General features: G+C 41.0%; 4 protein-coding genes across 8 annotated transcripts in view; 2 read left to right on the top strand and 2 right to left on the bottom strand.

Annotated features, from left to right (window-relative positions):
* Positions 1-4447, bottom strand: part of LOC136429026 (SHC-transforming protein 1-like) — a 48368-nt gene extending 43921 nt beyond the window's left edge. Inside the window, exon 1 of one of the 3 annotated variants that reach the window (XM_066418924.1) lies at positions 4373-4447. The gene's annotated coding sequence lies outside the window, so the exon portion shown is untranslated. The remainder of the gene's footprint in view (positions 1-4372) is intronic. The other 2 variants (XM_066418925.1, XM_066418923.1) reach the window with 2 other exon arrangements.
* Positions 4448-4713: 266 nt separating this feature from the next.
* On the top strand, positions 4714-10626 carry LOC136429035 (cyclin-dependent kinases regulatory subunit-like). Its single transcript, XM_066418953.1, has 3 exons — positions 4714-4889; positions 7840-7967; positions 9944-10626. The coding sequence occupies exons 1-3, from the start codon at positions 4831-4833 to the stop codon at positions 9994-9996; spliced, it is 240 nt and encodes a 79-aa protein (XP_066275050.1). The 5' UTR covers positions 4714-4830; the 3' UTR covers positions 9997-10626.
* Positions 10627-12217: 1591 nt separating this feature from the next.
* On the bottom strand, positions 12218-15926 carry LOC136429032 (ciliary microtubule associated protein 1A-like). The gene is made up of 4 exons (XM_066418948.1): positions 15536-15926; positions 13761-13871; positions 13496-13609; positions 12218-13210 (listed from the first exon to the last, which is right to left on the bottom strand). The coding sequence occupies exons 1-4, from the start codon at positions 15585-15587 to the stop codon at positions 12729-12731; spliced, it is 759 nt and encodes a 252-aa protein (XP_066275045.1). The 5' UTR covers positions 15588-15926; the 3' UTR covers positions 12218-12728.
* A 208-nt stretch (positions 15927-16134) lies between these two features.
* LOC136429028 (COP9 signalosome complex subunit 2) lies at positions 16135-26000 on the top strand. 3 transcript variants are annotated; one of them, XM_066418934.1, is made up of 15 exons: positions 16135-16267; positions 17123-17314; positions 17691-17744; positions 18190-18261; positions 18696-18785; positions 19298-19375; positions 20284-20458; positions 20771-20870; positions 21243-21321; positions 21589-21641; positions 21997-22050; positions 22257-22300; positions 22618-22700; positions 23088-23146; positions 23979-26000. In XM_066418934.1, the coding sequence occupies exons 1-15, from the start codon at positions 16175-16177 to the stop codon at positions 24121-24123; spliced, it is 1371 nt and encodes a 456-aa protein (XP_066275031.1). In that variant the 5' UTR covers positions 16135-16174; the 3' UTR covers positions 24124-26000. The 3 variants fall into 3 exon arrangements, with proteins under 3 accessions (XP_066275031.1, XP_066275032.1, XP_066275034.1); XM_066418935.1 differs by lacking the exon at positions 23979-26000 and adding an exon at positions 23679-23727; XM_066418937.1 differs by lacking the exon at positions 23979-26000 and adding an exon at positions 23439-23487.
* Positions 26001-26313: the final 313 nt, after the last annotated feature.

The following is a 26313-nucleotide window of genomic DNA, read 5'->3' as shown; positions in this document are numbered from 1 at the left end:
AGAGATGCTGTCTGTTACACTACACACTGACTTACTTATGTATGTAGTACACACTGCCATTATTATTTTGTTAGCATTTTGCTATTATCATCATTGTCTGATTTCTTGTCATATGGCTATCACTTACTACTATAATCATGTTATGAATTGTTAGATTTATGTTATTCTTTTGTTGAGTTTAGATGGGGGATAACCTTGTACAAGCTATCATGGATTTTTTTCTTCCCCCAGCACGTATATTTTTTGTTCTGCTCTATTATGTACTACAAACTGATTTTAATATGTGCAAATAAATTAAATCAAATCAATCTCATGATCAGGGCAAACATCAACTTAAAGAATATCATCTTCATATAAGATAGCAATAACAGGCTCACGATCAACTTTAGATGTAAGTTCTGCAGTATTGACATTATCAATACAGCTAAAGCTATCTGTTTCTGTATCTACATGTAGATCTACATAGCCAGTTCAGCGTAACACACCAGCTTCGCAGGCACGCGGCGTGGCAGCAGCTGGTTAGATTACACTGACCGACTTGTCGTACCGAGCTACAAGGCTGTTGTACTTGTAACAAATTTGCCGTACACCTGTCCAAAGTGGCTTGGCAAAGACTTTGGAGGGACTCGCTATGTTTTGGTAGCTATTGTAGATGCATAGGTACATTTGACAAATGTCTTTACAATACTCAGGTAAGTTGGAAAATGCCGAATTTACATGTTGGAAATTTTCAATGGGACTGAAAACATATTAAATGTGAACATTGGTTCTGCAGCAGGGCATATATAGAAGTAACTCATTACTCAAGGCATACAAAACATGAATGGATTCTAATGATTTATCATTATTCCTGCCAATAATTATGATGACCAAGTGACTAAATTTGTGAAAGTGTCAGTGACCAAGTGCATTCATGTACATGTAAGTATGCACTATGCAAAAATATTTGGTCTTTTTTTCTGAAATCTAGCTCTGTATATTTATGACATTTGAACTGGAAGGGTTGACGATAAGAAAATCTTGTTGTTGCAATGTTGTTAATATTCAGATCTCTCCAGCTATGGTAAACATCTCACCAGGTTTGCTTCATTTCCTCTTAAAGTTATTTCATTTAACATGTCATGAGATTAGTCTAGGTAATTATGAATATAGAGATATTCTGATATTATGAATATATCAATATAGATATTTTTTATTTTTTATTTTATTCAAATTGCAACGGCAATACAAGACCACCCAGGCAGCGTGGCTGATTTTGACAATAATAATGATTTAGATATAATAATTGTGAAACAGAGAGTAGTGGAGTAATATGCCCATGACACATCTGACTTCTGTGCTCTACAGCCTACCATGTGCACTAGTACTTAGTACTAGTAGTACATGCATATAGCTACAGCATATAGTAAAGAGTACCCAAATATAATCTGCTATGTGGACTGACAAAGCCTTTTATGATTATAGCTGTGACTATTGCATTGTTCTTCCATGATTCAGCATGAATAGTTTCATCAGGCTAGTAAATGGATGATAATTACTTATCAATGGAATGGCTGATTTCTGCTTTAGAACTACATGTAGGTTTGTCTGATTGACATACATGGAGAATTCAAACATAAGTATATATTAGTCATTATTATAGACAATTGTAGTAATTTTGTACAAAAGTCAGTACGTAATTACAAAATGGACCCACTGATATTGAACTCCTGGAGCAGCAGTTCAAAGTATCATTGATTCAGTGGACCCACTTAATATGAACATTTAAAATACTCCCGTTATTGATGAAAATTAAGATTCGTATTTTCTTTTTACTGCCATGAATCTCACAATACTTTATTGGGCACTGCTTGCTTGTGATCGCGACACTGTACGTTTTGCTGCACTCTGTGATCGCCGACGCTGTACGTTTTGCTGCACTCCGTCTTTCAATGTGGTCATGAGCTCGGCCAGTGAAATTCCGTTTTCATCATTCATTTGTCAGATCGAAAACTTTTTGCCCCATTTATCCAACGGTCGGAGCCCAAAAGAAGGCTGAGGTCAGCAGGTTTTTGCCAGGGCTTTAGTACATGATGTAACAGCACACCAAAATTAAAACGAAAAATCTAATTTTGCAATTTGTAGGATCTTTCTGTCTATGGGAATTAAACCTGGTGGTAGTTATGCTGTCTAAAATCACATCATGTTCCATCCATCTATGTGTGTACTCTAGTATGGATCAACATTACGACCACCTGTCCAACTCGACCGCTCTTCCTCGGTCCTCCGGGTGGTCGCCTTGGGCAGGTTTGACCGCATATTGGATTAGAGCTGTGTATCTAAAACCTGTACCTGTGTATCTTAAACTTGTTAAGATACATGTACAGGTGCGGACCTGTACCTAACCGCTGTAACCGTACTGTACCTGTACCTGAATTTCTGTTTAGGCATGATTTTACTGTGGGTATCCAGGGTAAATCAGCTGGTAAGATTGGGACATTCAACATCTGCAACTGCCAAGCAGAAATGAGAGTAGTAAGCAGCTGATACCAGCTCTGTTACACCCATGATAACAAATACTAGTACAAACATTATCAATCCATGACTGAGGCTTTTTTCATAGAAACATCATAGTTAGAAACTTGGGGACAGTCTCCCTAAGGTCAAGACAATATGCCATCCTAAAGTGGTAAACTGTACCTCATAGCAGACTAGCTTTTCTTGCATGTTTTCTGTCTATTTGGCCAAATTCTACTCTTTCCAGCTGCCTCTGGAGCCTGGTAGAGGCAAATTCATGATGCCACTGATGAACTGCTGCTCCACACTACTGTAAATCACACTTTTTCTACATCGATTGCGTGCCAAAAACTGTTTCTCAAAGCTAGTCCTTCTGTAGCTAGCCAGATTAGCATAAAAGGTTAGGAGACTGGTCCAGTCGGCCCTGCTGAGAGTGAGATAAATCTTAATGTTTTTGCAGGGCTCATACTCAACACTCAAAGACATTTCAGCAAAATGAAACAAAAACTCCAGTTCAGCTCCAGCTTGACAGGTCTCGCAGATTGGGATCAAACTTCAGGCAAAGTGTAAATTCTGCACATTCTGCTAATAAGTAATATATTATCATATACACATAAAACTATATTGGAAAAACCAGCCCCTCAATACATTCAAGCTCTAAAACCGACTATGGAAGCTTAGGACCCAAGATAATTTTTGCTCTTAAAGGGGCATATTGTAGAACCTGGTGGGCAAAAACTGCAAATAGTAAGAATTTGAAAGATCTACACTAAGATTCACATTTGTAACTTATTTGTTACTTATTTCCAACATATTCCTGTCATTTTGTCACATTTCCAGCATTAATAAACGACGAAAAACGCAAAACGTGTAAAATCTGGTTCATTTACATATTAACTTGCGTCCCGCAAGTTAATATGCAAATAAGCCAGCGTAGAACGCTAAGAAATAATCGAATCGACCGTTACGGTCCGAGATCGAGCGTCATAGGAAAATCACCACAAGTGATCAAACTTCAGAACGTCGCACGTTCGATCGCGTGTTCGGCGATGGTTCGACAAAATGGCAGACAAGTCAAGTGGTGGTGGGGATTGCGTATACAATTTTTTTAAAGACGTCCGCACGATACTACAAAGTCGCATCCATACGTGATGAATATTGCTGTGCAGTGTAATAAGGTAGATTCATCTATAATGATGTAGAAAAATAATCAAAAAGCTACGGCCGCGTGGCGCGTTGGATACACCCGATCCCTCGATCTCGGAAGTTAAGCAACGCGCGGTCCGGACAGTGCTTGGATGGGGGACCAACCAAGGACGTCCGGATTGCTGTAGCCTCACGAAGCTTTCCACGAAATCGTCTTCCGGGAGGGACGTAAAACGGGGGTCCCGTGCTCGAGGAGGTGCCTCGAACACGTTAAACAGCCTCATTACCCTACACATTGGGTACCTGCCTGTGGCACTGGCTGCAAATACACCTGATATTATTATTATTATTATTAAAAACAAAGAATTTTGTTTTATGCTCATGTCACAATATGCCCCTTTAAGTTGATTAAACCTCTTTGGTGTATCCATAATTTCCAAGGAGGTTCTATGAAACCTTATAATATATTTTTGAACCTCCTTGGGGGAGTATATTCCCGCCTGTACGACCCATAATGTCAACATAGCAGGTCGAAATCACACACACACACAAACACACACACACAGATAGACAGACAGACCGACACGCCTCAAACAACACCTCACAGGTTCTTGTACAAGGCGGAGATATCTCTGTGCTTTATGCTTCAAAGCGAGAGTAAAGTACTTGCAGAAACTTCTTTTAAACAACGCGGAAAAACTCTATCAAAACAAGTCAAATGTAAGCTTACCTTATCTGTCTTCCTGCACCTTTAAACTCTACCTCGGTATCTGAATTTTGAATCCTCCTATAAGCGAATAACAAAAAAACTTACAGGAAATAAAATTAGTCAACAGAGACTGTGACCATCCGAACATGACAGCTTGGTACTTTGACCTCTGATCACGTGACCTAGAAACTCAGGAGATAAAACGTAATTTTTTTCATCTTTGTTGTATTCCATCATATTTCGATACAGTTTTTAGTGCTACAGTTTAGAACATAATGAACAATTATTATTCCACAAACCTTCCGATAAAAATATTTAAAAACCTCGCCATCACGTGACATAGCTGGACCAATCAGCAGAAGCCGGGGAATTCAAATTCCAGCTGTGTAGAAAGAATCACGACGTTTCCTCCAGCTGAACCACTGTGAGCCGAAAACGCACGGAAAACGGGCTGTACTTCCCCTCAAACACGACCGAACATGGCTCACAAACATATCTACTACTCGGACAAGTATTACGATGATAAATTTGAATACAGGTAGGTTTGTTTTGTCGAAAAATATGATTTCCTGTGTGTATTTCTCTTTGTGCTTGCGGCCATCTTTTATCCTGGGAAGTCGTTCCCAGCCAGGCGTTTGTTATTCGTTTTCCGTGAAAGAACTGGCCATCTTTACATAGCCAAGTATTTTCATATGATACTGCGAAAGCGTTTAGCAATGTCCCTGATGCAGTTGTCAGTTTGCCACTACTCTTTTGGCATGTTACTCTTCTCTACTCTACAGTGAGTCTACAAACGACTTTGTTTTTCCAATCTCCACGTGACCCCTCCCAAACCACCACCAGTAGAAATTTCTCCGTAACATCTCCGTCAGTTCTCGTCTCATCAACAAGACATTCCCTAAAGCTAGCTCCATTTGTTGGTCAATGTTACTAGTAGCAGTTGTCTCCAGTAAAATCACATACCCAGACACTAACTGTATATACCTTTATACCAGCGGTCTAAACTGGAACAGTCCTACCTGACCGAAAATTCTACTCTACTCTACTCTACTCTACTCATCGTAACCATGTTCAGTCGAGGAAGGCAGCGCCTGTTGTGGACTGATCTATTCGCTTCCGTCGTGTTCGTGCATCAGCTCCTTCCAAATAATGTCGATCTAGTTGAGACTTGAACTGGTTCACTGTTTTGCTGGAGACAGTCTCTGGTAGGGAGTTCCAAGTGTTTACTGTCCTCGCACTAAACACTAATACTTGTGCTCTTGTTCTTGATTTGGCAAAGGGTACTTTAAAAGTTTAAGCTTGAGGCTGTGCCCTCTTGTTACTGCGTTCCCTGCACTTTCGAAGAATATCTCAGGCTGTATTCTCTCCCTCCCAGTAACAATCTTAAACACTTGTAAAGTTGTATCATGTAGCCGTGGCGACTAACGAAGGGTGTTTATCAAGCAAAACACCCTTCGTTAGTCGCCACGGCTAGTGTATATGTAATTGCTATACACTAATAGTAATACAGTAAGATATAATCAACTTGCAAGGAGGTTTTTTAGATCCTTGATCATACCAGGGAGTCCTTGGTATGATGTAGTAGTATCTAATTCTGAATTAGATTTGCTATATATCATGCAAATATACTAGTACAGATGGCTCCTTACTGGGCGCCCAGTACGGAACACGTGGCAGTACTGTCTTTGTCTTTGTCTTTTTATTTCGCACAGGTAAAAGAATTTTACATACATGTGACAGGTCAATACACATAGTGCCGGGGAAGGTAGAGACCAATGTGGTCTATAATATTCCATCCCCATTTTTCAAACAGAATAAATTACAATGATAAATTAAGATAGAGAAAAAAATGACAACTTAATATCGTAACAAATAACAAAATCAATAACTAATAATAACAATAACAAAAAACAAGAACTAAATTATTATATATAAAGAAACAATTACCTAACTGAACACAGAAAAATTACCAACTAAGTAAGAAAGGAAACAATTCGATAAATAATAACGATGCAAATAACGACAAGCATATATAACAACACAAGTCAATAACACAAAAAATGCACCCAGACATGCAGGATATAAATGAAAAACCAAAGAATAGAAGGTTAAGCAAAGGATTGATTGTTTAAAATGGAGCTTTTTAACATGTTTTTGAATCTCAGTAGTGATTTGCAGTTTTGTAAGTTTTCATGTAAGCTATTCCAAGTTTGCGGGCATCTGTACATCATGGAGAACATTCGCTGCTGTGTTTTTGCTTGTATCTGTTTCAAGTTGTTTTGTTGCCTTGTATTATAATGATGAAATTCCGAGTTGAAGTGAAAGAGACGTTTGAATTGATTTGGTACACATGAACTATCATTGATTATTTTATGGACAAAAATAGAAGTTTGAAGCTTGTTAATATCATATATAGTCATAACTTTGTGATTACGAAAAAGCGATGAGGAGGGGAATGTGTATGGGACATTTGAAACTAAACGAACAAAACGTTTTTGTAAGAGAAGCAGTGGTCTGAAGGAAGTTACGTACAAGAATTCCAGTACGGAACGGCTTTATTCCAGTACCGAAGCTTTGTCAGCATGGACGTTCAGAACTGAATTTGTTTCAATACTCATTTTCCAGAGCTGAACTTTCCTCGGTACTCGGATTCCAGTAAGGATTAGCCGTGGCGACTAACGAAGGGAGTTTTTGCTTGATATTACATCATATTACATATACTTTCTATATGTAATATCAAGCAAAAACTCCCTTCGTTAGTCGCCACAGCTTATAAGTACGGATTTGAGTTCCCGGCTAGTTCAAAGTACTCTCCAAGCAGAGCATGGGTTTTGGCTGGTTTTTGACGTGTTTTTAGGCGTTTTTGTCAGGCTCTCTACTTTGTCATCTTTTTTTTTTTTGTCTAGCCAACCCAGAATTTCTGATCAGTCCGATACAAAGAAAAATTCTTCAGTATACAAGACTCCGGGCACTTTGGATACTTCCTATTGCCACAAATGCTTAAGCTTGTGAAGCTTGGACCATAAAACAGACAAATGAACTCCTGAAAGTTTGGAATGTGATGCCTAAGTTCATGATGCAAAAATCATAACGGTTTGATTCCTTTCCGATTCAAAACGGTTTGCATTCACGATGCAAACTTGCACCCGTGCTCGAATTGGTAAATACATCAATTTACATAATCTCTCCCGCTGAGTCTGTTGTGATCCCGCACAGCCTTGTACTTCAATCTTAGAGCCTTCACCAAAAATAACGTTTCCACAGAAAATATCAACTTCGTGTATCGGTCAATGGCAAGACACCCTTATCCACCGGAAATATTAAATTGCATGCAAAATGATGTTTGGAGTATAGCTCCTTTCTGGGAACAAGTCAGATCGGCCCCGAATCGTAAATAAAACTCCCTTCAGAGTAGCTAGGGGCCAGTCCCTGGCCTAGGCACTAAGGCAGGCAATACATTTGTACATAATTTCTTCTTTTTTCTCCAGACATGTGATGTTGCCGAAGGAGCTTGCCAAACTGGTCCCCAAGAGCCACCTGATGTCTGAGTCGGAGTGGAGAGGCATCGGTGTGCAACAGAGCCAGGGCTGGTGCCACTACATGAAGCACGAGCCAGGTAATGTCCCATTAAACAGAGCCAGGGCTGGTGCCACTACATGAAGCACGAGCCAGGTAATGTCCCATTAAACAAAGCCAGGGCTGGTGCCACTACATGAAGCATGAGCCAGGTAATGTCCCATTAAACAGAGCCAGGGCTGGTGCCACTACATGAAGCACGAGCCAGGTAATGTCCCGTTAAACAGAGCCAGGGCTGGTGCCACTACATGAAGCACGAGCCAGGTAATGTCCCATTAAACAGAGCCAGGGCTGGTGCCACTACATGAAGCACGAGCCAGGTAATGTCCCATTAAACAGAGCCAGGGCTGGTGCCACTACATGAAGCACGAGCCAGGTAATGTCCCGTTAAACAGAGCCAGGGCTGGTGCCACTACATGAAGCACGAGCCAGGTAATGTCCCATTAAACAGAGCCAGGGCTGGTGCCACTACATGAAGCACGAGCCAGGTAATGTCCCATTAAACAGAGCCAGGGCTGGTGCCACTACATGAAGCATGAGCCAGGTAATGTCCCGTTAAACAGAGCCAGGGCTGGTGCCACTACATGAAGCACGAGCCAGGTAATGTCCCATTAAACAAAGCCAGGGCTGGTGCCACTACATGAAGCACGAGCCAGGTAATGTCCCATTAAACAGAGCCAGGGCTGGTGCCACTACATGAAGCACGTGCCAGGTTATGCTCATTCAAAACATTAAAAAAAAAGGGTTAGCAAATTTGTTTTTTCCGCGAAGTCGTCATCTTCCTTGCGGAATAGAAATAAATACATTAAAGGCTTCTTAATATACCTTAAATATATAAATAGCGTCCACGGGGTAGCAAATTGCATGGTTACTTTGGTTAGGTAAAAAAACTTTAAAGCACCTACTAGTACAAGAGAACTGTTGTTGAAATACATTGTACTGTTTAGTTTCTACAGTTCGAATTACAAAACTTTGGTCCCCAGTTTCAATTTGACAATGTACAAATGTATGAAGTCGTGTTTCTGGCAATCATCCTGTTTTATTTTCCATTAATTTTGCATTTTAGTTTTGTTTACTCATTGCAAAAATACTGTCTGTAGACAGCCCCAACGAAACAATCTTGAACATGGAATTATTAAAAATGATGTGATTCTTTCAATAAAAGCATTGGTCCATGCAACGTCTGATTTTCTTTCAACGAATAAGATCCAGTCTCAACACAAACTGATTAGATAATACACTCAAGCTAAAAGATTCAAACATATAACATGAAATCAAAAGTTAGCAACTGCAATAACACCTAACAATGGACACTTGGCTCTCTGAAAGGTACACTGTAGTACCAGAAAGCGAGTGTTTCTTGGAATTAGACTCTGATCGCCGTCACTATGCCACTCTAGCAGCTGCTACAACATTCATCCAGCATAAAGGTCAAAATGAAGTTTGTAGTGTTTGATCACATTTGTGGTTGACATTTCTAGGGGTGACGGGCCGGCTTTTTTGACTTTGTTGTGCTCTGAATAAAATATATGATGACCCGCTGAGGGCTCGAAATAGTGGGTGCATGTGCACCTGTGTGCACCCAAAATTGGAGCTGTGCACCTAATTTTTGACTGTGGGTGCACTAGTGCACCTAGACATTTTTGTACACTAGCATACAGAATATTCTTGAAATGTAAGTATCAGTAAAAGCAATGTAATCTTTTGTACTTTATTTGATGTATTGCTTGGTTGAAATTTGAAATCTGGGTAGAATCACAGATTGAAGTTCTTATAAGAGAGGCTGTAGCGTCAAGCTTTAATGTTTTGGTATTATTTTGTGTGGTGCACCCAAATTATTTTTTGTGCATCCAATTTTTTAGGTTGGGTGCACCAGTGCACCTATTTCCAAAAATGAATTTCGAGCCCTGCTGACTTTCATGAGGCTGCATACATGTAGTATTGAATTACTGCTACAACTGTAGTGACAGTTAAAACTGCAACTGTAGTGACATTCATTTTTGTTGTTCCGTCCAGAACCACACATCTTGCTGTTTCGGCGACCCATCACAACCCAGCCGGACCACTAGTGACAGCACAGGCGTCCCCGCACATCTGCTTGGACCATGTACAAACCACAACTCAGGTGCTACAGCGGGACAACTCATGACATCACTGATGACATCACGGCAGCTGCTCTGCAACAACAACCAAACAACATTATGGACTATTTAGTTGAACAGATGTTGCCTTCAAAGGTTGTCTCTATTCTGTCTATGTGCCCATGTTTTTCTTTGCTCTATACTCGTAACTCTAAATCTTCTGTCACCAAAAGTTATGAACTTCCCCATTTTATACTGTTCTGAGCTAAATGCATTCATTGCTGTAATATCACTGCAAGTTTGCAACATGTAAATATTACAATCACTACAGTAAGATAGCAATATTGCAGTGTTGATACGTCATAACTAAACACCACTGTCCTCTCTTAAACTTTAACAGCTGTAGAAGTACATGTATGTATGGACCAATAGTAATAGATGTAATAGTTGTTCAAATATTGTAAGGATACGGGAAGACAATAGTAATTGTGGGGGCCTACATTTTCAGCCTTTGTCAGTTTCCAGTAGGACCTCTTACAAACACTTCCCTTAGTTATAGCAACTCTTTTCTATTGTATTTACTAGAGTATATTGTTGAATAAAGTTTGAAAAATAAAATGGCTGCTTGTTGGCTGTTAATCAACTGTAATGGTATCTCCTGAAGACGGCGCAATTTTTTTTCTGTCACCTACAATATTGCAATTTGTCAAACATTTTAACCGCATTTTGGAAAAGCCTTCAGCAAATTCCCCTGCAACTGTTCTTGCCTTACGACAGCATGGTCTTTGGTATGTTTCTTAGATGAATTAGGCGAAATGAGTTCTGGGCTCGTTTCAGTAAACTGTCGGTGTTTATATTAATATGTGGTGATCCACTTGTGTGGACTGAATTCCTTTTTCTCCTTGTTGGCTATTCTGAGTTTTTTGTGTGATTTTTTCAGAACAAAGTTGAAGCAATACATTTCAGAACAAGAGTCCGAAGACCCCAAATCTCCATGAAATTTGTTTTTATATATGATGTGTTTTATTTACCCAAGTTATTTGTTGTTGCCACTGGTTGTTTTGTTTTATGTGCCAGAGGGTATCCACATAATAGAAACAAGACTATACAGGTTTGGTAGTGTTAACCCCTTTGTGGTTTGACCACCAGCTCTTGGGACCTGGGGAATTCTTGTCCTAGATTTGAGACTAACAGGTGTGAGCTCCCATCATATGCCTAGAATGGAGGTGTAGATTTTCCTCATTACTTATGCAAATTCAGTCCCAATTTGCACTTCAGTTTGTACTAGGGGTGGATACCGGTTCGCTGGACCTGATTCGGACCTTTATAACATCCAAGAACCGAGTCCAAAAAACCTAAAGCCAAAATCCTGAGTCCAAAAAAAACTGAACAAAGTACAAATATATTTTTCTATTTTGTTTGATAAAAAGTGTTTTGAGTCTCCCCTGTGACAAAAAGGCATTTAAAACAAGTGCAACATTCAAATATCAAACGCTGGTTTATCTTGAAAGTCTTCTCCCCAAGAAACTTTTATAGTTGTGTGTGTGAGTATTAATTCTCTATGCTTGATATTGGTCTAATAAAACAAAACATCAACTGAACAGGTTCAGGTCCGGACCTGAACCTGAATCTCTGGACCTAAACCTGGTCTTGGACCTTATTAAGCCGAACCGGTATCCACCCCTAGTTTGTACATCTCTGTCCAACCTAACTGCATACCAAATAACATGAAAATCTGTTGTTCCTTTCTTCAGTTATTCTCCTTAGAAGATTTTTACAAATACGCCATTGCAGTTCCAGTGACACATACCAGGGGCCCAAAGTCGACCTTGACCTTTCTCCTCCCAACACCTAACCCACATACCAAATATCATGTATACAATCCATCCACACGTTCTTCAGTTATGGTGACATAAACATACACACACGTAAACACATGCAAAACATCCCCATGAAAAAGTCTTTTTCATGGAGATAATTAGTTTCTACTAATAGTTTTGAGAGGGATGCTTCTTTGTATGCTGCTAACATAACTCTACCATGTTTATGGTACTTGCTAAATTAAACTCTAAGCAGAGGTTTTTACCCACTCCTTTTAGCCATTTTGCCGGCCTTTCTAATTTTAGTTGTTTTATCTCAACCTTTTGTTAGGCAATACTGTGGTCAACTGCAACACTTGCATCTTTGCAAATACTAAAGAAAGAAAATCTTATGTGAAAAAACATGATCCTTTATTGACAAAAACACAAAATAGACTTCTCAAAACTGTGCAACCCATGACAAACAAATATACAATGTTAGGACAAAAGCAGCTAGATTTTACTAGGAATAAATTGCTTTCACATGAATTTCATCTTCGTGTCTAAACTAGCTTTCTGCACAGCTACAGTCTACAACTTGAATCACAGTTCCACTGTTAAGTCCTTGGATACACCACATTTGATAACGGAAACCTTTTTACTAGTTAGTAAATACTGAAATATGATTAGACATATCAAAATGATAACGATACAACACTGTAAAAACATAATTTCTTGGCATTCATATCCCAGTAATGGTAGTAAAAGTCAGTTTGCTATAAGATGTGTTTACTTTCACAGATAAATAAACAACTGGAGGTTGGCTGTCAGAGTATCTACCGGTAGATATCACTACTGACGGATAGCAGCATTGATGTAATCTCGTGATCTGGCTGTTGTATGTATGAGTCCAATGCTGCTTTAGTCCATCACGTCCACAATGAGCGGGGTGATGTACTCGGAGTGCCTGATGCCCAGCGAGTATGTCGGGGCCTTCTTCTTCGTGACGTAAACTCTTTCCGGGTAATGCGCCCCCGGCCCGGGCTTCTTGGTGGAATCTCCGGGCATGAAGCTGCGACCAAGCATGGAGTAAGCGGGCTTCTTGTTGTTGACAATGTTCGGGTCGGTTGCGTTGTAGCGGCCCGGCCCGGGAGCCTTCGCGAGATCCTCGGAGAAGCTTCCCGTTTTGGATCGCGCCGTCATGGAGTAGCTGGAGCTGGAGTACTTGTTGGGGACCTTGCTGCCCAGCAGCTGCGGCAGGGAGTAGCTGTTGGGGGCCGGGACGGCGTCTCGCTTGCGGTAGCGCGTACGGGCCGCCATGGAGTACACGGGGGCGTGGCGCTCCCCCTGGGGGTGGACCTTCTCCGGAGAGTATGCCCCGGGGCCTGGGGGCTGGAACACTCCTGCGGGGGGACAGAACATCGCATGGTCAGTATTTCAATGTCGTCAGCTTCCCAAGTACAGCAAGCGATTTAGGCTTTAGTTCTTTATCCTAGATGAATCTCATCCAGAACTATTCCTCCACCAATAATCAAGCTCTACTCTCTCATCCACTAAATTGTTACAATCGGACAGTTTCACATCAGTTGTTTCTAACTCAAGCATCGTTGCAAATTAATGAAGTGCGATAATTAGCAGCAATAAGAACAGATCAGTGCAGTGAACATCCTTAAAGTAATCAGACTCACTTGGATCCTGGATGCGACCGGAGACGGAGTATGAGGGTGTCCCGTCCACGCCGTGTTTGGTGATTCTGGGTTCGATGAAGTATCCTGGTCCTGGGCTACAGTCCTTCTTAAACACTGCAGGGGAAAAACAGTTTCCGTTAGATATTTGTTGGGGCGTACAACACTGGCACGCTGAAAACTCCATCCGTAATCTGTCTATAAACAAACTCAACAAACGTAGTTGGCAAACTGAGGAAGATTTGCACAGATGAAGACTTGTACTCACTTGTGTCCTCCAGGCGCTTGGCCAGGGTGTAGGAGGGGTTCATCCGCTTGGTGAAGTCGTGTTTGATGTAGCCCACGTTGGACGGCAGGGCGTATCTTCCCGGCCCGGGTCCTACAAAACAAACAGGCACGTCAGCATGAGTTTAACTATGGCCCAGGCTACTTACAATACAAGCTTTCATGATGAAATACATGATGCTGTGATATTTTATTAATACAACATTAACTCAGAGTCACAGTACACAATGGTACAGGGAGGCATCAATGTAAAATCTGCAGTTGACAAAATGTTGCTCACAAAGTCTAGTATTTTCTCAAGGGACACAAAGAAAGCAATATGATATGGAGCTATGGATATGGTTACCTAGAAAATGACAGTAACTTGCATGGTTTACTTTTTGAGTGCTTGAGAAGAGCCCAGGAAAAAGGTCTAGATTTGATGACAATAACCACAGGGATCAGAGTGACATGATACCATTGTGTATCGTGTTTCCATGACAGCCAGTTGCTATTTGTCACTTTCTACACGAAAGAGCATTATTCTGACATCAATTTTTCATGAACTGTACAATGAACCTAAAATTGTCCCCGGGCTTTTCAGACAATAGTTAGAATGTTTTGCCTCTCCCCGAGAGATTGGTGCATTCAAACCCAGAACCCACCATTCAGCGCTGAGCAGTAAATTGCGATTTTCCCGTGGATGAAGTATGTTGCTGTGACATTGCTAATGGGGCATGACCGACTAACAGCACTGCGTACAAGGGGACATTGAGACGGAACGATAAATGTCTCTCTGGAAGCTCCTTTGCATGAAGGATTTATTTTAATGGGTAATTTTTTTCCCATTCAACCCAACCTCAAAGTAGCAACCACACCCCACATAAGGACAGCAAACTTCCTGTACGATGGCCTGGTCTAGCATTGCTCGGAAGTCAAAGCCAAAAAGACAACGCTGTTTTGGAGCAGAAGCATTAATTTTAAGTATCTGATAATCCAATCACCCCAGAAGATCCCTAAAGTACCAGTTACTTTATTTGCACAAGGAAACGCTTCATTGCACGCCCGCTATGTAAACCATATTGCACCGTCCTAACTTTATTTATTATGATCGTTGGCTAAAAGACTTCAATGAATTCAATTGTTTCTTTTTTGGTTTAGAAAAAAGTAGGGTTTAACTCCAATTCACAAAGATCATTCATGAACAAATTTAAAAACTTTCCGATAAACCAGAGATTTTCGGAGAGGCGCGTTGCGTGGGTCCCAAACAACGCCGTATCCACTGTAAACAATGGCGCCCACACGGTGTGCGCTCAAGGGTGTCCGACCTCGGAAAATCACGAACTTTCCAGAAAAGTGTGGCAGGACTGGGCAGAAAGTATCCAATAAACTTATCATAATAGGGGAAGGAGACATATCAAGATGTAAACGAAACAATTTTGCCGGGAAACTGCTGGGTTTTTACTCAGGTATGAGATCAACCAACCACGAACTGAGACACGCGCTGATTTCCACGCTTTTTCCAATAACCCCCCAGCACATTTGTGCCAAAATCAGATTCTGTGAGGGAAAAATCACTGTTGAAAAATGCTTCCCCCATCAGAGATGTACACAGAGACAAGATTTCCCAAATCAAGTACCACTTAAACAGTCTCAGTGGCCAGGATTGCCACACTCCCAGACAGCCAGAATGAATGGATAGAAGTCAAATGGCATGGGCGGAAACGAACATACGCCCTGAAGTAGAAATATTCTTTAGTTTTTAGGAAGTAGAGTTACCTCTTTCCCGTGCCGCAATCATGGGCCTCGTCCTCTGCTCTTCCTCAGGCATGGTTTAGGATGATGTCCGGTAAAAACTTGCTAGAAATGTTGCGACGTGCTCGCAGGGCGACGGTCTATGCACTAGTCAGCTGGTTGGTGTTGTCACCCCTAACATATACTGAGCGGTTGCTACGGACGCCTAGGCAACGCTGCAGTAGCAACAACAAAAGGACCGGAGGGCCGACTGAGTAAACAATTACCTCATCCGCTTAGGAAAGAGTCCCGCTGTAATTCAAGCTCTCTGATAAATCACAAGCCCGCACTAGAAACGACACATGTGGGTTTTCAATGTTTCATAGCTTTCTGCATATTTAGGTTATGCATAAAATATGAAATCGCGATTGTTTGATGCAGTGCACTTCGCTCCAGGTCAACATACCCTGGTGTCCACTTGTATCAGGGGGCTTCACACCTGCGGACAGCGCCATGGCAACGGGAGCAACAGGTGCACAAAGCGGTCTCGCCGTTTCTCGCACACCTGCTGCACAAAGTAGGGCGAGATTCCCCGAGACTCTCGCCGTTTCTCGCACACCTGCAGTGCAAAGTAGGGCGAGATTCCGCGAGACTGCGCTCCCGCCCGGTTAGAGTTCACGGCGCATGCGTCTGGCGGGCTGTGAACTTGCTCGAAAATCCAAGATGTCGGACGAGGATGATTTTATGGTGGATGATGATGAGCAAGATTATGACTTGGTAAGAACTTGTTGGCTTATATTATGATGATGAAAACTTGTAGATGTGATGTATCACATAATGAATGCCAGTTTAGCTAAAGTGGTGGTCGTGTGATGTGACTTTTCACCCTTTCCTGCCAGTGAAAAGAAGTCATGCTTTCCACAGCGAAAAAAACTGATACTGCATTTTGTGCAGTCTTATACAACGACAAGCATGTTTTGTAATTTGATCCGGAAACAAAATGCAGACTATGTCAAACTGCTACCTTAGATAAACATAGAAACAGAAATCTGTCACTGGTAGCTATATTGATGGAGAATATCGTTGTTTTGTGTGGATTATTCGGTTACCAAAAATCATGTCACAGAATAATCTTAGTAGGGCACAAATATAAGATGGCTTATGGTATGTGAAATTTATTAAGGATCCGCCTCTTTCCATTTCAATTATGTACTCCCACCTGTGAAGCAATAAAACAGCATGTTTGTTTTGTTTTGTATTTTGTATTGAATGTACATAATCTCTGAGAACGAGAAGAGAAATCTTTTAGATGCTGACAAGAAAATGAGTTTAACCCCAAGATTGTGTCTTTCTTAAATTTGCCCTCACCCCAACTACTGAAGATTTACTAGTAACTTAGATTTGGAAGTTTAGAGAGAAGCAACGTGATAAGGCTGTTATGATATTGACAAGGCTGTTGCAGTGTCCCAAACAAGGCAGCAATAAACTACTATCAGTGCATTGTCAACATGGCACCAAAGAATTAGCATGAAAAATTGCCAGCAACTGTAGCTTGTTGGTGCTTCTTAATTCAATGTTTTCTGTAAAGATCATTAGATGTCTCAGCTACAAATCAATTCTCCTTTTGTACAGGTGTATTCAGAAGACAGTGGCTCGGAGCCGGATGTTGACCTGGAGAACCAGTACTACAACTCCAAAGCTCTGAAGGAGGAGGACCCAAAAGCAGCGTTAGAGAGTTTTCAGAAAGTTTTAGATCTGGAAGAGGAGAAGGGAGAATGGGGCTTTAAGGCTCTCAAACAGATGATCAAGATAAACTTCAAACTGGTCAGTTTGGATACTTCTTGTCTTCATTGCTATATTTGACATCGTCACACCTCACACATTTCTAAATTTTTATGATCTTTAAGTGCAAGTGAAATTTGATTTGTTCGGGTCTACCTGCACAGTGCACAAATTAAGAAGAAAATGAAAAAAAATTATGCTTGAAAGGGCAACATGGAGTGAAATATGTACATGTACTTCTTGTTTGTTCCTGGCTGATACAGGCTGATATACATGTATGATGATGATGAAGGTGTGTTTTGGATCATTTTCGCCGTTTATTTAACCAGTGCAGTTCTTTTCACTATCCTTAAATGTTATGTCAAGGATTCTACATTGGCAGCGCAAGAACCATAAAACTTTGTATGATTTTTTTCAGGGCAACTATGAAGAAATGATGAAGAGATACAAGCAGCTGCTCACATATATCAAGGTATGGTCTCCCATGTATACGTAGTGCAGTCAGTTTGAAGTATTTAAAGAAAAAAAAACACATTTCTCACCATTACATCAATGAAAGTACAACTGTACATGAGTGTTGACAGATGAATAAAGGTGAAAATGTTACAAAATTTTGATACCCAAGATGTGGGAATAAAATAGCTACTGGGTCAATAGTATCGTGTGGATCGGGCGAATGTGTAACATAGTTTTATATCGTGTACTTTTACAGATTAGGACTACTGAATCTTAAGTAACTGTTGTCATGTAGAAGTGTGATTTATGATATTGATTAACTGATTCAGTAAGAAAGCTTCCAATGATGTACCATTGATGGTACCTCATCAAACGAAGGATAGCACTGTCTGTAGATTTAGGGTAGGAGACAGGTACGTTCATCCTAGGATCACCACAGATATGTCCATCCTTGTCTGCAGACTGCTGTTACAAGGAACTACTCAGAGAAGTCCATCAACTCCATTCTAGACTACATCTCCACATCTAAGAATGTAAGTCCAACCTTACATGGTGACAGAACAAGTAGCAGACCACGGGTTGTCAGTGGTTTCTTAGCAGTTCCCAGTTAGATCTATACTCCATAAAATCTACATGTACTTTTCTGGAGTGTTGCAATGATAATTTCCGGCAAGTGTCTTACTGCCTGTTTTACCTAGAATGATCTAAAAACCCCTTTGAGTCCCATATGCATGTACTAGACAGGTCTTGTTTTGACCCCCGATCTGCACAGATGTTCAGTGCCTCAGCGGTACTTCTGGCAGGCCAGAGAAAAGCTACGGTTTACAGCAACATGGTACTGGATAGCGCCCTCACATCCAACTAAATTTGTGTTATTTAAGGCAGTTCTAAACGAGACACAGTTAGATATCATTTAGATACACCTGTTCTTTATGTTTGAGTTATATTATGTGTTGTCCTTCTCCAGATGGAACTGCTGCAGAACTTTTATGAGACGACGCTGGAAGCTCTGAAGGATGCGAAGAACGACAGGCTATGGTTCAAGACCAACACCAAGGTGCTGTCAGTGTTGGTCTCACGTTTTTGTATTTAGAACATTGTAAATTTGCTGCAATGCAGCTGTATTTGCCAATACAGAATAAGTCTTCAAAATTGTTTAAGCCTAACTTAGAAAAAAAACATTTTCTGTCTGAAAACATTGTCTTTTCTGTTAAGGGACTCATCTATGCCAAATATGTGTATATTTCTGAGAATTAGCCATTGTTTTTCAGTAATGTATTCTGAGAATAGATCAAACATGGCCCCTTCATGTACTAGTAAAATTCATGTCATGCAGTAGAAAATGTTTCTATTTCAGGATACAAAAGCTTTCCTTTCTGTTAGGTATGTCAGACTAACTCAAAGGCACCATAGCTCATATTTTGATAGACATAACGTTCTAGTGCTACACAGTGCTATGGTGAGTAAGAGGGTTCCAAATAAATCCCTGAATCCCTCCCTGTTCTTGTGCTATGGTGAGTAAGAGGGTTCCAAATAAATCCCTGAACCCAACCCTGTTGTTACCCACAGCTGGGGAAGCTGTACTACGACAGGGAAGAGTTCAACAAGCTGGCCAAGATCCTGAAGCAGCTGCATCAGTCCTGTCAGGTGAGGCAGAGGAGAATAAAACTGTGCACAAATATGCGTAACATTAGGATCAAAGGATATACTATATATGCTAGCGTCTCATTTTATGTTAAGGTCTCTGTTCCTCCCACAGACATGAAATGATTTTTGATAGATTATTCTTAGCTTTGAAGTACTCCATGTACAAGACTTATAATACAAGTCTTTTAAATTATAATGAGCAATTTGTTTCTCACTGAAAAAGGGATTTGAAACTCGGTTGGGTCTGACCCAGATATTTACCTGAAATAAGGAAATAAGCAATTCCAGGTAAGAATGAAATGAATTTGCAGTTTTCCATGCTAAACTATTGGGTTGGGTGTCATGAACTGAACTAAGAACTGCATGGCAAGTTTCACAGGTGTTGTTGTTGTGTGCCATATGGGCACAACATTACTACCTTCTGAGATAAACTGATACTTTTGAGTATTACCAAATCATGAAGTCTATTTCACATCCTGTAAAACATTTTACATTGGCTGCAGAATTATGTTACTTGCTTGTTAGTGGCAGAATCATGACATCTTCCATATTTGGATAGATGTTGTTATTATTAAGTATTGTAACAGACGGATGAGGGGAGGTTGACCTGAAGAAGGGTACTCAGCTGTTAGCAGTGTTACCGGATCTGTGTAGTTATACTGGACTCAGAATGTTGCCTGTCTGTCTGTCTGTTTGTTTGTTTGTTTGTTTACCTGTGTGTTCCCCTGCTCCCAACAGACAGATGAGGGGGAGGATGACCTGAAGAAGGGTACTCAGCTGTTAGCAGTGTTACCGGATCTGTGTAGTTATACTGGACTCAGAATGTTGCCTGTGTCTGTCTGTCTGTCTGTTTGTTTGTTTGTTTGTTTGTTTGTTTGTTTACCTGTGTGTTCCCCTGCTCCCTACAGACGGATGAGGGGGAGGATGACCTGAAGAAGGGTACTCAGCTGCTGGAGATCTATGCACTGGAGATCCAGATGTACACGGCGCAGAAAAACAACAAGAAGCTGAAGGCACTGTACGAACAGTCCCTGCACATCAAGTCAGCCATCCCCCACCCCCTCATCATGGGGGTCATCAGAGGTCAGATACGGCATATCCTCTGGTTCTTGATTAGTCTATAACTGTTCTTCAGAACTGCTGTGGAAATTTTAATTCTTTTATTTTATAATTACACACTATTTTTACAGTCTATATGCATGAAAATCTATGAGTGGCAGATAAAATTACCCTTCATGTCAATAGATAAGAATGGCTTGTTTCAGTTTGAAGCAATGTTTAGATCTGTTGCTATATATTGTTATGATCTTTTCGGTTTTAAAGTTACTAAGAAAAACTATCCTTATATTTGTGTAATGGAAAGATGCATAATCTTGTGTGACATGTTTTTGGCAGAGTGTGGTGGGAAGATGCATTTACGAGAAGGGGAATACGAGAAGGCCCACACAGATTTCTTTGAGGCTTTCAAGAACTATGATGAATCAGGAAGTCCAAGGTATGTCTTCACATTTGTCTGTTGATTATCCTCCTGTATGTGTGTAAGTGATTTGCCAATAAAATGTTGAGGTTTGCTGGGATATTTATATTTTATCAAAGTTTAATCTCATAAGTCTTGTAAGATTGGACATTTTTATGTATGTCCCCTCCACTACCAGACCTGCTTATAGAACTACCTGCCTGAAGTACCTGGTGTTTGCTAACATGTTGATGAAGGGTTAGGGTTAGTATAGGGTTAGTGTGATGATGACAAGTATGGATACAATGTACATGTACATGTCTGTCCCCTCCCCCACACCTGTGTAATGATGACATGTACGTGTTTGTCACACCTGTGTGATGATGACATGTACATGTTTAACCTGTACAGGAGAACTACCTGCCTGAAGTACCTGGTTTTAGCCAACATGCTCATGAAGTCAGGGATCAACCCTTTCGACTCACAAGAGGTAACTTTAGCTTCAAAACCTGCTGTGGTCCTTGTAATTCAGCTTTGTTTTATGTGTGTGTTTTTTGTCCGGATAATGTAAAACAAAAGTGGATAACAAACTCTTCACACAGAATGTTGGCAGGGGATTTTTATTGAGCCTGGATTATTCACTGGTCGTGTGTAAAGGACTGACCAATTTTCCTAACTTGAGCTAGATGATAAGTGTATCGTTAAGTCCAGTAAGAAAACATGACCATGATTTTGACCTTGTCTATGTTTTTTTCAGGCTAAACCATACAAGAATGACCCAGAGATTCTGGCAATGACAAATCTAGTTAGGTGAGAACCAGTTTCTGTAATCTGCTGTTGTACAGTAATGTGTGCATTACAGTCATTGGGTGAAAATGTGTTGTTTTGAATTCTTACAGTAAGACACGTTTAATGATGTGTTTAAACTTCTCAACACAGTAGTTCAGCTCACTAGAAGCTTTCACAGTTTCAGGATTGACTCTGAATTTGGTCCAGTCTTGGAGCTCTCATCATGTACATGTAACTATAAAGAAATAGATAAACTGGTCTACAATATTGTACAGTGGCCTAAAGTAGTGTCGACCCACATCCCGATAATGATATTGTTTGCCTGAGGTAGTGCCGACCCACGTCCCCATAATGAAGTTGTTTTGTTCCGTTTCAGTGCCTACCAGAATAACGACATTAATGAGTTTGAGAAGATTCTCAAGACAAATAGGTGGGTACAGAAGTCACAGGTCATGAAAGGTTCCTTTTTTATTTGGGGACGTTTTTGTGCCAGTCACACCCGTCTCCACTAACAGCACAAGTGGAACTAAGCGACTCTGTGTTTATCCAATGTTTTATTTGATACAAGTATGTCACAGTTTACAGTGCAGTGTCGCCATCTATTGTCCCTCACTGTTGATTTTGTTCTGTTTACAGGAAGAACATAATGGATGATCCCTTCATCAGAGAACATATTGAAGGTAAGAATTGTTACCAAGCTTTGTTGGTGGATATTGACAGGTTAAATATCTCTTCTCGGTGAAATTAATTTCATTGATCAATGATCTTGTATATGATGCTTTTATTACTTTCATCTAATGTGTTATCCCACATTTGTTATTGTATTATCTTGTATCATGCACTCAGACAGCAACAAAATTATTCACAGACTTGCCAAGTCAAGTGTAATACAAGGGGTGTGAATACGTTTGCTTTTTGCGATTGTACAGTATTGTATCAGTAATGTATTGACTAATGATTTGTAGAGGATGTTAATTAAATGTTATTTTTCTGCCAGATCTGCTAAGGAACATCAGAACACAAGTTCTTATCAAGCTTATTAAACCCTACACTAGGATCCATATACCATTCATTGCTAAGGTGAGCCATTTGGTTATTAATATTTTTATGTACAATGATTGTTTAACGCTTGGGTTACACGTTCCGCTCGCGAGTTCGTGTCAACTATAACGCAAGCGGTACTGTAAGTGTGGGACTGGTAACCAACTATCGCCTAAAAAAGAGGCTTTCCAACATTGATAAGTTTTTCTCAACCAAAGTTTGAACTCAGCAATATTATTATGTACTTAGCCCATTTATGCATTTTATGTAAGTCCTTGTTATGTTGCTACCGGTCAATGTGGCTGAAATAAAGGGATTCATTGCACTGTTAAGAGCAATGTCTTGTTGGTTGAAGTCTCCTATGTGTTCATGTACTGAGAATGAATGGATGTGTAACTGAAACCTGATACCTTCCTGTGTCGCCAGGAGCTCAACATAGATGTTAGTGAAGTGGAGAGTTTGCTGGTCTCGTGCATTTTAGACAGGTCAGTATCGGTGCTGTTCTGCTCATCCTTCTACAGTCACTCTCAGTACCATTTAAAATGTTGGCATCTGTTTGTAAACTTATGTGTAGCTCTTTTGGTACTCTTTTTATTGACATTTCTAGTGAGAATTGATTATAAAATCCCTTGTTGGTGTAATGCTGATTCTGTGATGATAGTGTAAAGCCATGGTGAGTGCCTAACCCGTCTTCCTTTGGTTTGTGTTTGTTTGCAGTGCAATAAACAGGCGTATCGACCAGAGTGCCTAACCCATGTTGCCTTGTGTTCCCTGCAGTACAATAAACGGGCGTAGAGACCAGAGTGCCTAACCCATGTTGCCTTGTGTTCCCTGCAGTGCAATAAACGGGCGTATAGACCAGAGTGCCTAACCCATGTTTCCTTGTGTTCCCTGCAGTACAATAACCGGGCGTATAGACCAGAGTGCCTAACCCATGTTGCCTTGTGTTCCCTGCAGTACAATAACCGGGCGTATAGACCAGAGTGCCTAACCCATGTTGCCTTGTGTTCCCTGCAGTACAATAAACGGGCGTATAGACCAGAGTGCCTAACCCATGTTTCCTTGTGTTCCCTGCAGTACAATAACCGGGCGTATAGACCAGAGTGCCTAACCCATGTTGCCTTGTGTTCCCTGCAGTACAATAACCGGGCGTATAGACCAGAGTGCCTAACCCATGTTGCCTTGTGTTCCCTGCAGTACAATAAACGGGCGTATAGACTAGAGTGCCTAACCCATGTTGCCTTGTGTTCCCTGCAGTACAATAAACAGGCGTATAGACCAGAGTGCCTAACCCATGTTGCCTTGTGTTCCCTGCAGTACAATAAACGGGCGTATCGACCAGGTGAACCAGCTGCTAGAGTTGGACCGCAGTACGCACGGCGCCGCCAGATACACCGCGCTGGACAGATGGAGCGAACAGATCCAGTCCCTGCATCAAGCCATCGCTAACAAAATGGCATAGAGACGCCCCTCTCCCCTACAGCAGTGTGGACTGTTCCATCCATACCCACAGCAAAAGTGTGCCGGTCCTAAAGATTGTAAACTCCTCGTTCTCACCTGGCGACTGATAGACACGATGTTGTTCCGATGAAACACCTGTTGCCGCCGCTGCATGACTGTGGCATGAAAAGTCTGTACATTCGATGGGTGGGCGTCTGTCCTTTGGGCAGGGGAGATGTGGGTTCTTGTAGCATTTTATCAGTGTCCTCTTGTGTAAAACAGACACCTCCCTTTTGGTTTCCTGTGTAAAGTTATGTCTACATGATTATCCTTGTCAGTCCCACATCAGATTCTGTCATTATGTTGAACATGATGAGATGTTTGTTTGTCCAGGACTTCTCAGGTCCTCAGCAGCGAGTGGAATGTTTGTGTCTTACCCCGACAGAAGGCTAGAGGGCGCTTTTGTACAGACTGTTCCAATTCCCAGTTGCTTTTCTTTCTGACCTGCATGTACGTGATGATTTTCTGCGCTACTCTGAAGATTGAAAGTTTTTTAAACGCAGTCCTCGACTGAGTCTAAGTAGACACGGTAGGTTTTTGTTGGTTTAGACCACTTGACTCTGTTGACATGACAAATAGAGTTGTAAGTTGGTGTTCGTGATGGCAGATGCAGGATGTTGCTATGTTCTGATGTTATGAAGGGATGGGATACAACATAGGATGTAGTACAGGGGTTGTGTGAAGTAAGGAAGAGAAAATTAATGGTTCTGTGTACCAGATTGGTGCCAGCAGCTTGCTCAAAGCCAAAGTCAACGTTTTGATCCAGGGGTGTGTTGCTCTCCAGTGAAGCATCACAACTCTTACTGTGGTCACAGATTCATCTCTTTTTGTATCTCAGAAATGAGATCATTCAGAGGAGGGCCTCACAGCGATGTACTGGTTTTCCAGAGTTCACTTGGAAACACCCATGCAGTTCACGTTTGCTGCAAAGTAAAAAGAAAAAGAACTGTCCATTGCCATACTTACATGTTTGTACTGATCCTGCGGTGACTGTCGGCACGAGTGTTAACAGTGGGAATCCATAGATATCAGCTGACCCACATGCACACCCCTGTATTCAGTAATTAGTAATTTCTCAGATTAACTTAATTGTTAACAATGGAAGCAGGGAAACTTTCAGCAGCAGCTTGAAAATGTATGAGAAATTATGATTATGTGAGAGCTTTTACTGTTATACCATTGGCCTTGGTTCATCTCACATCTGTATTGGTGTTCCTTTGAGCCTAAACAGTGATGTTGTTGGTTGGAATGATCTCTGTTTCTGTTCCTTCACTTCTGTACCACCCATTCTGCAATACTGAAAACAAATGTCAGCATGAACAGCACTTATGTGGAGTCAGTAACCTGAACCTTGATCTAGTGAAACCTTTTTGAAAGCCAGGTCACTACAAATCCCCTAGAACGTTTGAAATGTGTATCCTTGTTACTTAGCAACAGTGTGTTTGCCAAATATGGCATTGGTATATCTGTTCCAGATGAAATTCTGCTGAAAACTTGATTTCCAGGTAAAGGTTATTCCTTAAAGATGGAAAAGGAATCTTAAATGCCAGAGAGACAAGGTGGTCGTCTTAACTTACTGCTGGCTCCGACGTGCACCACTGTCATATTTGTCTGCAATATTCTCCTATGTTTCATCTCTCTGAAAGTTTGTTATCTCCTGAAGTGTTCCCTGAACGTTCCCTTTGCGCCCCTCTGTTGAAGGGAGGCTTGTTTCTGTACATACCAGCCAGAGTTTTAATGAGGGAATTGGGACTGATGTATGTGCGGTCCCGAGCAGACCTGTGGACGCTGCTCCTGGCAGTAGAACATCATCAAATAAAATTTATATCTTGCAAAGTGGCTTGGTGTCTACGTCATTATTCTAACATAATTATACATGTATTTGGGTGGGAATGGCTTTTTGCCTTCAATGCAATATCATTCTCCCATGCAGAGCGATCCTGCACCCGTTATAAACATAACATCAATATAAATGGCACGGAACAGCTCTGTATGGGAGAGTGATATAAGTAAGCAGGAAACTGAGAAGGGAGAAAAGTATTGTTGCCAAATCTTGTGTGGTAGCCCGGGTGCCATCCCATTACTACCGGGGCACCTACACTCGCTGCCCTGAAAAGACTGGATGGCACCTGGGCTACTTCTGTGGTGAATA

The sequence above is a fragment of the Branchiostoma lanceolatum genome, chromosome 2 (assembly GCF_035083965.1).
Source record: "Branchiostoma lanceolatum isolate klBraLanc5 chromosome 2, klBraLanc5.hap2, whole genome shotgun sequence".
NCBI lineage: Eukaryota > Metazoa > Chordata > Leptocardii > Amphioxiformes > Branchiostomatidae > Branchiostoma > Branchiostoma lanceolatum.
This window is presented reverse-complemented; position numbering and strand designations above follow the sequence as displayed.

Coding starts and splice junctions, on each gene's coding strand:
- LOC136429035 (XM_066418953.1), top strand. CDS start 4,831: ATGGCTCACAAACATATCTACTACTCGGACAAGTATTACGATGATAAA. Junction 4,890..7,839: donor GATGATAAATTTGAATACAG/GTAGGTTTGTTT, acceptor TTTTTTCTCCAG/ACATGTGATGTTGCCGAAGG. Junction 7,968..9,943: donor CTACATGAAGCACGAGCCAG/GTAATGTCCCAT, acceptor TGTTCCGTCCAG/AACCACACATCTTGCTGTTT.
- LOC136429028 (XM_066418934.1), top strand. CDS start 16,175: ATGCGTCTGGCGGGCTGTGAACTTGCTCGAAAATCCAAGATGTCGGAC. Junction 18,262..18,695: donor ACATCTCCACATCTAAGAAT/GTAAGTCCAACC, acceptor GTCCTTCTCCAG/ATGGAACTGCTGCAGAACTT. Junction 19,376..20,283: donor AGCTGCATCAGTCCTGTCAG/GTGAGGCAGAGG, acceptor TGCTCCCTACAG/ACGGATGAGGGGGAGGATGA.
- LOC136429032 (XM_066418948.1), bottom strand. CDS start 15,587: ATGCCTGAGGAAGAGCAGAGGACGAGGCCCATGATTGCGGCACGGGAA. Junction 13,610..13,760: donor CAAGCGCCTGGAGGACACAA/GTGAGTACAAGT, acceptor TTTCCCCTGCAG/TGTTTAAGAAGGACTGTAGC. Junction 13,211..13,495: donor CGGTCGCATCCAGGATCCAA/GTGAGTCTGATT, acceptor GTCCCCCCGCAG/GAGTGTTCCAGCCCCCAGGC.